This window comes from Catharus ustulatus, chromosome 7 (genome assembly GCF_009819885.2).
Source record: "Catharus ustulatus isolate bCatUst1 chromosome 7, bCatUst1.pri.v2, whole genome shotgun sequence".
NCBI classification, from domain to species: Eukaryota; Metazoa; Chordata; class Aves; order Passeriformes; family Turdidae; genus Catharus; species Catharus ustulatus.
Window position 1 is genome coordinate 10,799,324 of NC_046227.1, and position 15,823 is coordinate 10,815,146.

General features: G+C 44.7%; 1 protein-coding gene across 1 annotated transcript in view; it reads right to left on the bottom strand.

Annotated features, from left to right (window-relative positions):
- The window catches only part of SATB2 (SATB homeobox 2), a 128,428-nt gene that overhangs the window by 21,368 nt on the left and 91,237 nt on the right, over positions 1 to 15,823 (bottom strand). The window contains exons 9-10 of the mRNA XM_033065385.2: positions 15,291 to 15,446; positions 3,452 to 3,649 (exon numbers count right to left, since the gene is read on the bottom strand). Coding sequence (XP_032921276.1) covers positions 3,452 to 3,649; positions 15,291 to 15,446 — 354 coding nt within the window. The remainder of the gene's footprint in view (positions 1 to 3,451; positions 3,650 to 15,290; positions 15,447 to 15,823) is intronic.

The following is a 15,823-nucleotide window of genomic DNA, read 5'->3' on the forward strand; positions in this document are numbered from 1 at the left end:
GTCAGCATTAACACTGCAGAAAGGTCCAATGCCAGCAAACAGCCAGAGAATAGTGGGATTTAGCAAGGGATAGGAAGTAAGACAGGGAAGGCTCACCTCTGCAGAGCTAAACACAGAAGCACAAGAACTGCCTGCTGCCAAGGGATACTTTGGACATGGTTAAGAGCCAGGCCAGGCCAGATCAAAGGGCCAGCCAGGATCCCACTCCGGCTGGCGGTGGAAGAGGATGAGAACACAGCAAAAATGTAATAATGCTTTCCAGGATATCCTGGAACCTGTGGCTCAGGCACTGTAATTCAGAGGTGATGTCCTTATGGTATCCCAGCTAGCAACAACCTCACTGCTCTCCTTAGCAGCACTTTGCTATTACACCACATTGCATGGAATGGAGGGAGGGACTCCTAATGGACATCTCAATTTCCTTAAAAACCAAATGAGAGCCTATGGCAAACTCAGCCTGCATGCACAGCAACATGTAGGTGTAGCATGGATGCTCCATACCCAGCATGTTAATGAAAATCCACACTCTAACATGTCCATATGGTCACACCCAGAGAGCACAGCCATGTCACAGAGCTCTCCACAGGGATCATATTTTATGACTCTTCAGCACAATAATAAACAAATCAAGTATGCAGGGAGGAATTTTTTTAACACTTAGCTTCCATGTAAACATTATTAATTTCAGAAACAGTAAAATAATTGATTAAATGGACTAATACATGGCTGATGGGAAAGATAAAATGGAAGAGAGAAAACTAAAAATGTTTGTTTTTAAAGCTCTGAACCTAAAGCTAAACTGTGAGGTGCAGGCTAGTAATACCAAAGCAGTGAGGGCAAGAACCTCTCAAAAAGGAAACAACAATCCCTTAAACATGAAAGAACAGCCTGTGTCCAGCTGATCCCCTACAGTACAACTGCCCCACTGAGCACACCCTGCCTTTTAGAAGACAGAAACCATACCTGGCCTTGGGGTAATTCCCTCACTGAAGCATCTCCAACCCTGTAAGCAGCAAGTGAACTACGCAAAACATCATAATGGTATCTCTGCCATTTCCAAGAAGCCATACTAAGGACAAGGCTGTAATATAGGCACATCTTTTGCCTGGTCATGCCTCTTGTGATGATAGCTAGGATATTCTTCCAGTCTGACAGGGGGACATCCCCAGCCCAGACAGGGTTAAGTCATGGTGGCTGGGAACTCTGGCAGCAGTGTGGGACAGCCTGTTTTCATGCTCCCCCAGTCTCTCAGCTGAAGGAGCAGGAGAATGAAGTTACCATACACACACTTCAGCCATCAGAGTAAAGAGAAAGATGGGCTGGGCAGAAAGAGAGAACAGAGGTAAGAGCCTGCCTGCTTCTATGTTAGTTCTGCACCTGCTGTTATTCACAGCACTGCTGCTTGTATCTTCTTCAAAGGACTGTCATTTTGCTATCAAGGCTGCAGGTAAGGGCTTGACTTACAGCACACTTCTCACCAGCAAACCTGCAAAGCAAAGTAGGTCAGTGACTGCAGCTCTTGGATGTTTCCACCCCCTGCTAAAATGCAGCCAGGCACCGTGGCAGACATTCTGCACCCACCACTGCTTTGAGAAGGAAATGAGAGTTGCTTTCCCACCTGACACTACAGGGGGAACTTCAGATAGGCAGAATGTAATTACTTGGCCTGGAGTTCAGCCAGGAGCAGGGCCCAAGACCCCTACCCTTATGTAAAGTGTCACAAAATCTCCAATGACTGCAAGTGTGAGGACCTCAGCTTTACATCTCAGGCTGCTGTCACTGGTTCTTCATGGCTAATTACCTAATAGTGACCCTTGCAGCAAAGCAAAAAAACAAACCTTGCTTTTTGAAACAATTCAAATCCCAGAAACTGAAAACTATGCAAAAATTACTTGCTGTTGGGTATCTTTTGACAGCAGGGAGCAGGTGGACAGCAGACCTCCTGTGCCTGGCACTGGTAGCGTGTCACTCAGAAACCTACTGGGGTTTTTGGATGGGCAAGCATAGCTTTAAAATGCAGCACCCCCAAAACACAAGCCTACTGTATCAACTGCATACCAGTCTCCAGAGTTTTGTTATATGTAGTTGCCAGCTGGTTCAATTTATTTTTCTTCATTTTTCATATTTTGACTGTAATAAATAATTAATTCATGGCTTTGTAACTTGCTGACAAATACAAATGCACAGCATTCCAACACAGTGTAACGTGTCACTCACAAGAGCCAACCTGCATGATGCAGAAAAGTGATGTGCAGAAGGCTTTGGAAAGTAGGCTAATCATCAAGGTCACTCACAAGATCCCAGGGAAACTTTTTCTGTCCCTTAGAGGATACTCCCACTTGCTGTGGGTATCAGTACTAGGTTAACATGTTCAAGTCTACACAGGTCTAATTGTCTTCTCACATGTTAGTTGGCCCTTTCTTTACCTGTTTGTAGCTTCTTGCTTCCAAGATCCCATAAACTTTTTGGGATGTGGAAGACAAAACTCGCTGAATTAATTACTTATGGCATTTCCCCTTCTTTATAGCCCTGAGAACCTGAACCTCAGGAAACAGGGCTTTTTTCTTTCAGGCAAAGACACGAAGGAAAGCAAGGAGGACGTCAGCAGAAGAGACAAAAGGGACTGAACTAGGCAATAATTAATCTGAGTGACACCTACATGTTTCAGATGGGCAGGACAAGAAGACAGAGAAACCTCTTGCCTTTAGAAAAGAGGTGACTAGATAGCTGGCAGCAGTGGTAGCAGCATAAGAGCAGCAACAAAGAATAGAGGCTGAATGCCAAGGCTCACAGCAAGAGCAGCAAAACTGCAATCCACCATCAAACAATGGGGAGAGTGAAGGTGGGAAATGCACAGTACAAACAACCCCCAGAGCAGTCACATAATCTGGCACCCAGTGAATGGTGCTGAGTGCTGAATTGAAGGGCTGAAGGGAAGAAGGGGCTGAAGGGCTGCTGTGGAAGGTGTTGCCTCAGCTTTTTAGATTGAAGAGATATCTCCTGAGCCTCTCTTGACCATGTATAGATATTTGAGTTTGTGACATGCATTACTAGGTATTAGGAATACACATTAAGCTGATTTTCTCTTCCAACTGAAACTGGAACTGCAAAGAAGAGAGTCTGTAGTATTTTCACTTTGTTTTCTGTACACATATTTGTATTTATTTATTTCTCATTCTACTAATAGCTGAGACAAGAGTAGAACAAAGGTGTACCAACCAAAAAATTTGTACTAGCCAGAAATGTAAGAGGAGTAAAACAATCCCAATAAGGCTGTGAAATGAAGGCCCATTCCTCACACAAAATGCTCACCATGGTCATTTCAGAAGTACTTTTAAGTTTCAGTCAATACACAAAAAGCCTCTCACCATGTTACACACACTCCTGAAACCCCCTGTGTTACCCCAGCCCTCCCACACAGCCACCCTGAGGAGGCAGACAGTGCTCTGACCTGCACAGGCTCGGGCGTGAGCTGCACCACGTGCTGCATGCGCTCGCTGTGGTGGTGTCTGGACTCCTCCTCATAGATCACATCCCTCTCGTGCTGGGGCAGGTTCAGGAAGCGGCGAATGGTGCACAGGTTCTCCCAAAGGGTGCGGTTTTCTGGGCTTGGGTTTTCTTTCCAGCGCAGCAGCTCACACAGCCAGCCCTGCAATGGTAGGGTCAGCACAGTCAATTCACCGAGCACTGAGGAACCAGATGTGAGCAGAAGGTCAGCTACACTTAAAGCTTTGTGCTGAAAGTTTTGCTGGTCTCATCTCACGCATAAACCCCCACCATCCCAATCTGCCCTTTGGTCTCAACAAATCGGTGATATATTCTATTTCCTGCAAGTTGGCGAAACTGAAAGTAATGCTTAGCAAAAGTGCTTAGCAAAAACCAGTGTCTTGTCCCCATCCTATTGACACCATGTTTAAAATGCTCAGATATAAATATTTTTCCTACAGAAAGGCAAAGATGAAACAGAGATGAATCTTCACTTCCATTTCAGACCCCCTTCATTTCTTCATCCAAGCAAGAGAAAAAGAAACGTAACTCCTGAGACTTGCTAACAACCCTCACTGCAGCTGCAGAACCAGAAATTCAACACTACTCCAAATGTCTAGTAGAATATACTATCATATCAAGACTTCTGATTTGCTGACACTGTGTTGCACTGACTCCCCCAGCTATGAACTCCACTAAAATTTTACATATTTAAATAATAAAATCTAAGAGAAGATGCAGCCTTACAGAAAGGGAATCCTCTAGCATCTAGCACAAAAGCAGAAAACAGAGTCCTCCAGAAGTTACTAAAGATACCAAGATACCAGGCAGAGGTAAGTCTAAACCCAACTGCAGATCATAATAAGAGCAGATTTTATTTCTGCTGTCATGTTTTCAGGTTAGTTTGAAATGCCTTTAAAAGGTATCTGCTATATGTAAGGAGCTGTAGGACCTCTCCACAGGGACCCACTGCTCAGACCTCTGAGGTGAAAGCATCAGCACTCCAGGAAGAGAAAATGACCCTGCACCCCAAGGGCAGGAGCTGCTGGGGTGAGGATAGCCCTGTGTGTGCAGAGCATGACCCAGAGTCCCCAGCAGGTGAGCCAGGGATCACTGCTGCTGCTGCCCAGTGTGGGGGCACAGCCAGCCCTGTCCTGCCTGCCAGAAGCCAGCCCACTTGGGGCTGGGGACAGTGGCTCCCCTCCTGTGTCTGCACAGGAGACGCAATGCAAATGACAGAAGATGAGAAGATAATGCCGAGGATGCTGTCAACGCGCCTTACTGACTCCTGTCAAAATATTTTACCTAGTAGCTTTATAACCCATCATTTTCAAGCTACAGCTCAGCATTCTGACACCATTTTGACAGGCACCTTACAATACCTACAAGATAGCTCGATCAATGTTAAAAATGTTTGGTACAAGAAGCAGCCAAAATTGTGTTTTTCTGAACAGTGACCAGAGCAAGCTGAACAGCCAGGTTCATTACCAGCCCACAGGGGGACTTTTTGGTATTGCTTTTTTGTGTAACAACTTGTAAGCCATTGACTTCTACCGTGCACTCTAAACCCCGTGTATAATATCATAAGCCGTTGTTTATCTTACTCTCCACTGTGTCTTCTGCCTTCACCCCCCCAAAAAAGGCAAGATTTGATTATCTCCGCTGCATCAGCCAAGACAGCAACACCAGCTGTTCTCATTGTGCAGCCTCTTCCTCACGGCCTACATGTTAATAACCTGATCATTCCATTTTCTCCTTCAACTGCCGGCTGCAGCACAGCGAAGAGACAAAAACCCAGGCCCATCTGCAGCAGCTGTAGGCACTGAACTGTGAAGCCACCAGGGATTTATAAACTAATCTGTAACACAACACTGCCTTGTTTTTACAAGTGAGAGGCCACATTTGTGCAGACCTGATCTTTTCTTGCAATAAACTTGGAGGGCCGGGGGGTGGGGGGGCAAGGATGAAAACAAGATATATAATAATTTACTTAGGGAAAAAAAACCCTCTGTGTTGTATTTTCAAAGTGTTTTGGTTGGTATTTGGGTAATCTCTCAGCCAGGTGAAGTCTGCATTTTAATGTGGTTCGGCCACATCCTTTACCCTCAATTCTCCTCCTTTCACTGCTCAGAAATCCCCCAAAATGTTGTCTCTTTTAGAGAAAATATAGGAAGAAAATCTCCCAGCTACACAATGTTTTCTCAGGGGCTCCTCCATACCGAGAAAATAATTTTTGAAATGGAAAATAAACCATCTGTAGAAAAAATCGGCTCCTGTTGCTCCCTGTTTTCAGTGATCTGAGTAAGTCTCCATCGGAACTCTTTCAAGATGTTTCAAGCAGGTATGTCTAACACCTTCTGGGGATGCTGCAGCATGAAGACCCATGGTGTAACACGAAGTACAGAATAAGCCCTGCAGCTGGTGGAGCTGGAGCCCATTGCTGAGCAGGCCTGTGGGAGGGAGGATGCGGTGCCTGGCTCTGGCAGAGCCCAGGCACAGCTCAGCAGGGCGACCTCCCCTTCCCAGGGCTGGACCGGGCAGGCCGATGGCGACTGCCGCGCTTTGATTTATCTGTCCCGTTATAATCAGCGCTCATTACAATCACTTAGAGCAACACTACAGGCCTCATTACGGACTAGGCACTCGCTGCCATTAGTCTTTAAGAAGGATAGCGCTCAATTTGCCTGGCAACATGCGAGGTCCTGACCTTGGAGCTATTAGGGAAAAGATTAGACTGCAGTGTGACCATGTGTGCAGACATGAGCAAACCAAATTAATTTCTGGCAAAGGGAGGCACCAGGCAAGGACCTCGCCATCCTGAGGACACCTGAGAACTTCTCCATTCCCCAAAGGAGATAAGCTAATGGCACGTTTAAAGGAGCCTGGTTCTGAAGGTGAAGCACATCCGTGGTATTTAGAGAGATATTAATCCAGTTTCCCCACTAAGTATTTGCTTGGCTGATCAGATTAAGGGATCTAGCCTTCAACAGCACACCCCCACCACAGCAGGCCCCAAGAAATCTGTGATACTTCACAGCCTCAGACATATTGCACCATGTGTACCCAGCTGCTACAATAATTAGCTTATGAATGTATCAGCTGGTTCTGTGATTTTTATAAATAATAACTAACCTACAGAGCAGAAAGATTTCCACGAGCCTAATATTAGCAAGAAATTGCAAGGTGCGTCTAACTGAATTGTCATTGTGCTAAATGCCCCGTCTTCTCTCACGTTGTGCGGGACTGGATCTCCCCCAACACCATTTATAAATATTTATTTTTGCAATGTATTTGTGTCAGCTTTCTTCACAAGAGCCATTATTCGCTCACCCCCACACATACACACACACACCCACTGCGTGCATGTGTACACTCATCTGCATCAAATCTGTCCTTCCACTACTCTTTTTCTATCCTTCCCTCTCTTTATTCAAGCATTCATTCAGGACCCTCTCTATCCACCTATGGGGCTGTTTATTAGGCAATAGCTTTGACGAATACGTGAGAAAACACAGCGTGCCGCAGCTTACTCACACGTTCTTTATGGTTGCAAGTAACTGCCTTCCCCATGCACAGATGAAAAGTCTGCATTGGCTTTTTAAAATTATTTATTTAAATAATCTTAGCACGCCATCCAAGAAAGTTTTGCAGTACCAGGCAAAAAAAAAAAAGAAAGTGTAAATGTCAAATAAAACAGTGACAGATGACAGTATTCTCTATTGAATAGCACCGTTTCTTCGTGCATGTTCAATGAGATCTCATGAATTATTAATACACAAAATCTCCTTTTACTGTTAAAAATCTCAACTTGGCGTTTTTTGGTTACAATTTTTTTATTTTCTTTTATTTATTTCTTTGGGGTCTGTGTACGTTACACAGAGCTTTCCAGGAGAATTATTTCATTTAAGAAATGCTAACATACAGAAATTTTTGGAGCTACAGCCATTCACAGTGAATTTTCATCTACAGCTACATTTATTGGCATGAAGAAGGAAAAGTGAAGGAGACACTATCTCATCACCTTTTCCCCCACTCATCCACAGCATCTGAGCTCACTGTATTACACGTAAATACAACTTCTGTGAATGTATTCTGAGAAATCTAACAAATAACACACCCTTCCCCAGACCTGTAATACGCTGTTTCTGGTCCTGCCTCCCCTGCGCATCACAGGTCTCGCTCCACCACACAAACAGCCCCCTTGGCCGCCAGAGTTACCAGAGAGTTTGATACACACCAGTGTCAATATGGGTGGCAGAATCCAGCCCTTAATGTCAGCTTCTAAGGTTCTCAAATGGGAATGTCTTCCATTAAAAATAAGAGGAGGAAAAACAGCACAATTAAAGGATGCTTTTGGCTCTACATTCAGGCACACCCAGTGTTTGTGGTTACAAGGAATTCTGCTCAGAACTTCCTTCATTTCACCCCAAAACTTCTAGAGGCATCCAGAATGCAGCCCAATTTAGCTCATTAAAGAGAGCTGCAGAGAAGTGCTAGCCTCTATTTTTGTTGTTCTCATGAGACAAGATAAACATTTTCTAAGCATTTTGTTTGATTAAAAAAATAATATCATATTAATGTCCTATTTTTAACCTCTCTCTCCGACTTCTAATCAAATACATTTCTACATAGCTAAGCAAACAACAACAAAAATCTGCAGAAAGCTAGCCATTCTCATTGTGCTTTTATGCTGTTAAAGAAACAGCATGCTTAGAACACCAAAGCGTGAGGCTTGGCACCCTTGACCCCCCTCAAGGACAGCGAGCTGGTGCAGCAATCCTGAGCCATATCCTCTGTCACTTATCCCACAGCCCTGTTTAGCAGCTTGATCCTTTCACTTTTGCTGGGCTTACCCTGGTGCAGGGCAGCCAGACGTACCAGACTACAGCAAGGTCAGTTTTTCCAGCACTTAGTGAAGGTGTGCACAAACACACTGACCCCCAAAACTGCTTCTTGCAGGTCTGCTGCCCTGCAGTCTGCCAAGGACCAAATTTCTGACCAAGGACAAAGAAGGCACATGGGAAGAGTTCAGGCTCACATCATGCTGGGGTGCAGGCCCATGTTTACACTTTGCCAAAAGCCACTGCAGGAGGTGGCAGTTGGGTGTCCACGGTGACTTAGTCACAGGCAGCTGTTCTGCTTTGAGCATGGATAAACCTGCAGCTTAACTGACCTTGTGTTTCCCTGCACTCACATTAAAATTGATAACAATAATAATAATAACAGCAATACTGTTGTTAGTTTTTAGTTGTTGTTAGTTTCTGCACTGACATTTTCTAGGGTCTCCAGTGAAAGCATGAGTAGGCAAATGAAGAGGTTTTTTAGTAAGAGTGATTCAGGAATAAATCTCAAAAATAAATGTAAAAGGCCGTTTCCTCACCCACATCATCAGTGCAGAAAATGTCAACATATGTGACAAAAAGAAAAAAAAAAGTAGCAATGATTGACGCAAGTCTTGAAAAATCAGTAAAGAAATGCATTCCTCAGAGAAGGCTCCCTTCCCATGCGGGATCACAGGAGTCCTCTGGACAAACTTCCTTAACATCTCTTCTCTCTGCTTAGTTCAGGACTCTACAGTGCAAAATGAGCTAGATAATATTCAGCTCTTGTTCCTTAGTCGCCAAACTCTCTTACCACGAATCCAATAAGTGTCTATTAAAATAAATAAACCCCCTAATGATTCAAGATAACCTAATCAAGAAAGCTGAAATGGATAAAAGACTAACTGTAATGGAGAGTTCTGTCATGGCTTCAATGAATTCTTGATGAGGGCCGGGGGAGGGGGACTGAACCTGAGAAGCTTTACTTGGAGAATTTTGATACAGTTCAAGGTTAATCACTCAACAGTCTGGATTTTCTGAAATGCTTGGTACTTTTCCTCCCGAGAAAATGTAAGACACTTGCATGAGGACCAGTTTCTCACTAGCCTCATAAAACATGAAATTATTAAAAAAAAAAATATATATATACATGAGCCCTGAAGTACCTTAGATTCATGAGAACACCGAGCCTGCTTAGAGTTCTTGGCCTCAGAGGGAAGGATGCTGTGCACTGAGGATATTTCCAGCATTCCAAGTTCAAACTAGATTCTCCTCACACTAGAGAGGAAGTGTGGGCTTGTGGTTAGGGCAAGCAGCCCACCATCAGCTCCCTGGTCTGCCAAGGACTTTGTGAGCAAAGCCCCAGCTCCACAACTGTCCCTTATTCATTCAGCTGCTGAGAGGCAAATGCACTGCTACAGATGCTGTCACAGAATAGTTTAGGTTGGAAAGAACCTTTAAAGGTCTCTAATCCAATCCCCCTGCAATGAGCAGGGACATGTTCAATCATCAGGCTGGACTCTGAGCCACCTGAATGTTTCAAGAGACGGGGCATCTGCCATTTCTGTGGGCAGCATGTGCCAGTATTTCACCACCTCAGTGCAAAAAGTTTCCTCCTTACATATCTACTTTGAATTTCCTCTGTTTTAGTTTCAAACATTACCCCTTGCCCTGTCACAACAGGCCCAGCTGAGTAAGCCCCATTTAAGTATTGAAAGGCTGCAATGAAAGCTTCCTGGACCTTTCTCTTGTCCAGGCTGAACAGCCCCACTTCTCTCTGCCTGACTTCACAGGTGAGGTGCTTCAGCCATTTGATCATTTCTGTGGCCCCCTCTAGACTTTCCCTAACAAGTGGAAGTCCTTCCTGGGCTGGGACCCCAGAGTTGGATGCAGTGCTCCAGGTGGGGTCTTACCAGAGCAGAGCAGAGGATCAGAATCACTTCCCTGAACCTGCTGGTCACACTGCTTTGGCTCCAGCCCAGGACAGAGTTGGCCTTTTGGGCTAAGAGTGCACTTTGACAGCTCTTGTCCAGCTTTTCACCCACTGGCATCCCCAAGTCTTTCTTGGCAGGGCTGTTCTCAATCCCTTAAAGACTCAGCCTGTGCTGAGGGTTGCCCTGACCCAGGTACAGGACACTGTACTTGGCCCCATGAGGTTCACAGGGGCCCACTTCTCTTGTCCTGGATGGGGTCATACTGTGACTGCATGTACAAACCTGTAAAATAGAAGCTCTAGTCCAAAGGTACTTCATATAAATTCTAAGTTCAGTCAAGGAGAGAAATGTCTTTCTGCATTTCCTCCATATATGACAAGAACATTGAAATACCAGCACTACAGACATGCCCCAGCTGTAGATATTCAAAGCATCATGAAGGCACTGAGATAAGGCTGTAAGAAGTGCCCTGTATGCACACACAATATACACTACACATCTTCCCCACCAGCTGCTGCTTCTAGCTGCTGTTCATCATCACTGGAACCTAATTAGTTTAAGGCCACAGAAAACACCTATCATAAGCTAAAAGGGAGAGAGAAGGCATCCCATCCTATCAAACGAATACAAGGGAATGTAAATTGGGAAGGAAAGAGAGGAAGGGATGAAACTAAGGGTTTCTAAAGCTAATCCTTCCTCAGAGTGACACTGCTCATTCCTCTTGTAGTGCCTGTACTTCCTTCTTGGAGGATAAGCAGGAAGTAAGGGCACAGGAAGGTGGCCATGATGTGGAGTCCCATCTAGTGTGGGATCCTACTGTGGGCTCCTTGGCCAGAGAACTGGCAGTGAGGCAGGGATTTTGACATGAAAAAGGAAAGTCAGAGGAAAGACAAGCAACTGTCATAATGATTTCCATCCAAAGGCCTGGGTATCTTTTTCTACCTGAAAGGTCTCAACTGAAGGGCTTTTCTGACCCCAAAAACAAACTCTCATCAAGTTTATTGTATGCTTACTTTCCAACAGGATAAAAATATAACCCAGAGACTGATCTTTGGTAGCTTAACATTTTTTCAAGTATTGCTCCAAGGGGTCTGTCTTGCTTTACTGTGGTGCAACTGGAATGAACTCCAGTCTCTTGAAAAGAATTTCAGTTTCAAGGCTATACTTTTCTTTTCACTGGACTGGTGAAGTTCTCAGGGCTGATCCCCAGCAACGTGGTTCCCCATGCAACCCTAGGGTGATTAAGAAGAGTCTCTTGCCCTAGGAGAACTGTGGGAAGTTTGATTTCTGTGTTCATACAAACTCTGCCCTTCCTCAGACTGTCAAAAAAGGCTCCACCCAGCTGTGACCACTATTTATTTTGATAGTCACTTGTTTATTATGAACAGAATTGCATTCCTAAACCCATTCTGCAAAGACTAAGAAAAAAATGTCAGCTGAGCACAGCACAGCCTCTGATAGGACTTTCACTAGCAGAGGTTAAAGGGGTGATGTTGCTGCACAACATTAGAGGCATATGGTCATGGGGGAAATGGTTTTCCTGAAGTTGTACTGTAGAGTAGTTGCAGAACTGAATGTAGAAGGCAGCTGTAAAGACCAACAGTCCAAACCTGTAGTAATCCAAAGCCAAAGTCTCTGCCTGTCCCACTGCCCAGCTCTGCACACATACAGGCCACCCAAACCTCTCTGAAACCTGAACCAGAAATCTGTCTTCTTGTGAATTAAATACAACCAGGGGAACCCAAGTTGTAGACTGAAAACCAAACCCTGGTGCTTCAGCCACACTCAGAAAGATTCCCAATGTGCTAATACAGGTCCCAGGTTTAGCCACTAAAAGGGCACTAGCAGACAGCACCGCCAGACAATCCTGCTGTCCATCAGGTACATTCCTAACAGCTGGCAACTAAACCTTCGGGGCAGCTTTGGAGGCTGTGTTGTGATGGCACTGAGTTCTCAGCTCCTGCTGGCTTCAAAAATACAAAGGGATGCACAGCACTCCACAAAGCCTAAAAATACCTAGATATAAGTTGCAAGGAATAAAATGCAAATTAAGGTAAATAAATTATAAATAAGTCCAAGTCTAAAATGAATGGCTTGAAATCCTTATGAAGGTGGATTCCCTTAGATAATTCTCACCATACTACCTTGGTACCTCCATGAGGCTCTGAAACTTGCCTTTATGTTGACTTGTGAGCTCTGGGATTTGCAACCTCGGTTTCTAGAAACTGCCCTTCTCTTCAGCTGCTGAGATTCTGCCATGACTTAAGAATGAAAATGGTTACTTGTTAAATTAGAGGTCAATTAACTCCACCAGTAGATGATGCCACTTGCAATAACTGTTCTCAGTGGGTACCACTCTTCCTGTACAGAGACTGAAGAGGAAACGAGGCCCCCATTGCCTCTGGATGTTCTCTCGGGTACATGACATACAGCCCTGTGTGTAAAATGTCAAAACATCCCTGTCGGAGATTCAGTGCCTGCTAAAACTGTGAAGATCTCACAGCACCGTGGATTGCTGTTGACAGAACAGCAGCGCCCAACATAACACATGCCTTGTTAGCAAACTGGAAGCCTCTCAGTAGTCTGGGGTGAGGGAATAATAGAGGAAGCCAATGCAACACAAGCCAGGCCTGTGGAGAATAGCAAGTGAACGAACCTTGGCGGAGAGTCCAAGCAAAGCCTCAGACGAGTTCTTTTTTCCCCCCTTTCAAACTCTCTCTTCTGCAAACATGGGCAGTTTTCAATGAGTGCTTCCCACCATGTAACTCAGCTGCTGAAATCAGCAGCATTTTAAACAGAAATGCCCACAACTGGCACAGCTGGCCTGTGCAAAGTGCTGGGAACACCCAACTGCTAGTTTTCAGACAAGCTAGACCTAAGGCTGACCATGACACTGTGGCTCTCTCCCATGCAAGCAGCTGTGCCCTTGCTTTTGGCACTCCTCCGGGCCACAGAGCTCCCCAGCCAGTGGTGGGACACCACAGGCATACCAAGGCCTGGGGCAGGCACACAGGTGGGCTCTGAGGCAGGGGGAGGCCCTGTACCACTGTGGTTCTTGGCTGTGGCTTCCTCTGTCCCTGCCTTCCAGTGCCCCCATAAAGCACTTTCATGCTCCAGCAGAGCGCTATGACATCTCAGCCTGGCGAATGCTGGGCCATCCCAGGGAGCCAGTGCTGCTTTGGCAAGGCTGTGAAACAAAAGAAACATCAGCCTCAGAAACACTGCTTTATTCGCTGCTGCTGAAGAAACAAAACCTTTATGTGCAGTAACTTTGCTTTAAACAATAACATTTGTGGATCCTGTTGTTAACCTTTTGCATCTGGTGTTCAAAATCTGCCCTGCTTTTTTTCCACGTGAAAGACTACAGATCTTATTTCTGTTTTGGCACTGGTGTGCAATGCTGCCAGAGAAGTGCACTCAAGCTGGCACAGACCAAAGCTGGTGAGCCACCCAAATTATTGTTGGGTGGTTCAGTCCCTCTCTATTTCAAGAAGCCTCTGGGTATAATGACAGGAAGCTTGCAGGCAATTTTAAGCCAAACCTCAGAGAGGCTGGCATTCGGTCTGTGCTAAACACTCCTTATTAAAAGCTGTCCAGTCCGGATTCTGGGTGGAACTTTGATATCTGCATGGAGTAAAGAATAAGGGGCACGTTTGCAAAATCAATTGTGCAGTTTTTATATTTACTGCACGTTTACCACATATGTCATTTATTACACAGTGGAAAACCGTTAAATGCACAGTAGTTGTGCCAAGTGGCATTATGCTTTTAACAGCTTTATTCGTTTAACAGCTCCAGTTCTCATTATATTTTGCCATGTGGTACATGAGATTTTTATGCATTTAACAGTTTAAGAGGGTTCCATGGTATTTTCCTTTTATGTATTTCATACTGAGCCTGGGATTTGGTTTGGGGGCTAGAGGGACTGTAACCCCTGCACCCTGACAAGAGAAAGCAAAAGGCAAAGAAAATTAATCATTATATGAAGAAGAAAAATTAATCAGATCTCCATGTGTCAGGACACAAATACCTGTAACAAGGACACAGCTTTCCCATGTGCTTTGATAGCTTTCGATGCTTTCTTTTATACCTTTCAACCTTTTATCTTACATCTACTTTAATGACTATAATGTTGTTTGCCTGCATAGAGGGAAGTGTGTGTTTTTCAGAGTGCATGCACCTAGATACTTCTTTCCCACTCTCTCAATTGTCACATGCACATTTGTGCATATTTGTGTGCATATTGATGCCCTCTCCTAGCTGAACTGAATAACTCCATCCAGGATCAGAAGCAGCTCTTTTAACTGAGTAAACAATTCCTTCCAACAATCTCCAATCCACTTGCTGCCCTTCAAAAAAATCTGTCTGTCCTCCTTTCCACAAAATCCCTTCCGGTGCATTATATTTTTTTAAAGAGTTAGATGAAATTTTTAAATTAATGGATTCTCTTCAAGAATTTCACCCCGACCTAGGTTTGCCCACATGTATTTTTTACACCCAAGGTAGAAATGAATCCAGCAGAACTCACTGCAGTGTCTTCTCATGCCTTTTTGTAGAAACTATTGGATCTGATGTGAATTATTCACATGGCAATACCGTATGCAGCACATGCAACATGCTAAAAAGGAAACACCTGCCTAATATGCTGTTTCCCATTGCCTTCCCTCAGCTAACCACTTGAGAAAGCAATTTCATTACTTGCTGAACAAGTAGGATACCACCATTTTGAAAGTTCCTTGTCCTACTAGCAGAGGTGTAAGTTACGTACCACATGTGGGAAAAGACAGACATGTTTGTACAAAAGGGGAGAAAAAGCTTGGCTGTGAACTGACCCTCTCCTCAGCTTCTTTTAAAAGGGAAAAGGAAACCACTTAAGCAAGCAAAAGCCAAACATGACAGGTTCCCCAGAGATGAAAATTATTATTATTGTAGGAACAGATGTAATTTTATTAGTGGGAGAAAGAGATGGATCTAGTCCCAACCCCAGAGTCTGCTTTAAAAACAAAACCCCAGAAAGCCCCACAACAATGAAATCCCCCATACCACTCACCTGACTTTTATTGGCAGCCACTTTGGCAAACAGAGCTTGAGATACCTTGGCCCTTTTCATCTCCTGTTGGATCTCATCATAAATGGCAGCTGTGATGTTGACGTTGGCGCTGTCCGCCTTAATGGGGAGGTCTGTTGTTGGTGTCGAGGTTTTGGCCTACCAAGAGACCATGAAAATAATAATTAAAAAAGTGCTGCTTTCAGCCCAGCCATCTGTGCAGAAATTATCAAAGGATTTCAGTCAGCTGATGCCAAACTGCATTAGCTACAGAGGGACACTTCCTGTCCATTATTCTAATCAGGTTAATTGTGATTGGAAATAATTGCAGTGCATTCCTATAGGACATGCAAGGCCCTGTCAAGTCTCCCCCGCTCCCTCTCCCAGCATGTTTATTGAGCAGCTCAACAACAGGAGAGGTAGCTGGGGCACTGGGCTGCAGGCACGCGCTGACATTGGCTTTGCCAGCCAGCTACTGCAGCGCAGCCACTAGGCTCTACCTTCTCCCCCCACTCTCTAAAAGTGGCCTACACCTT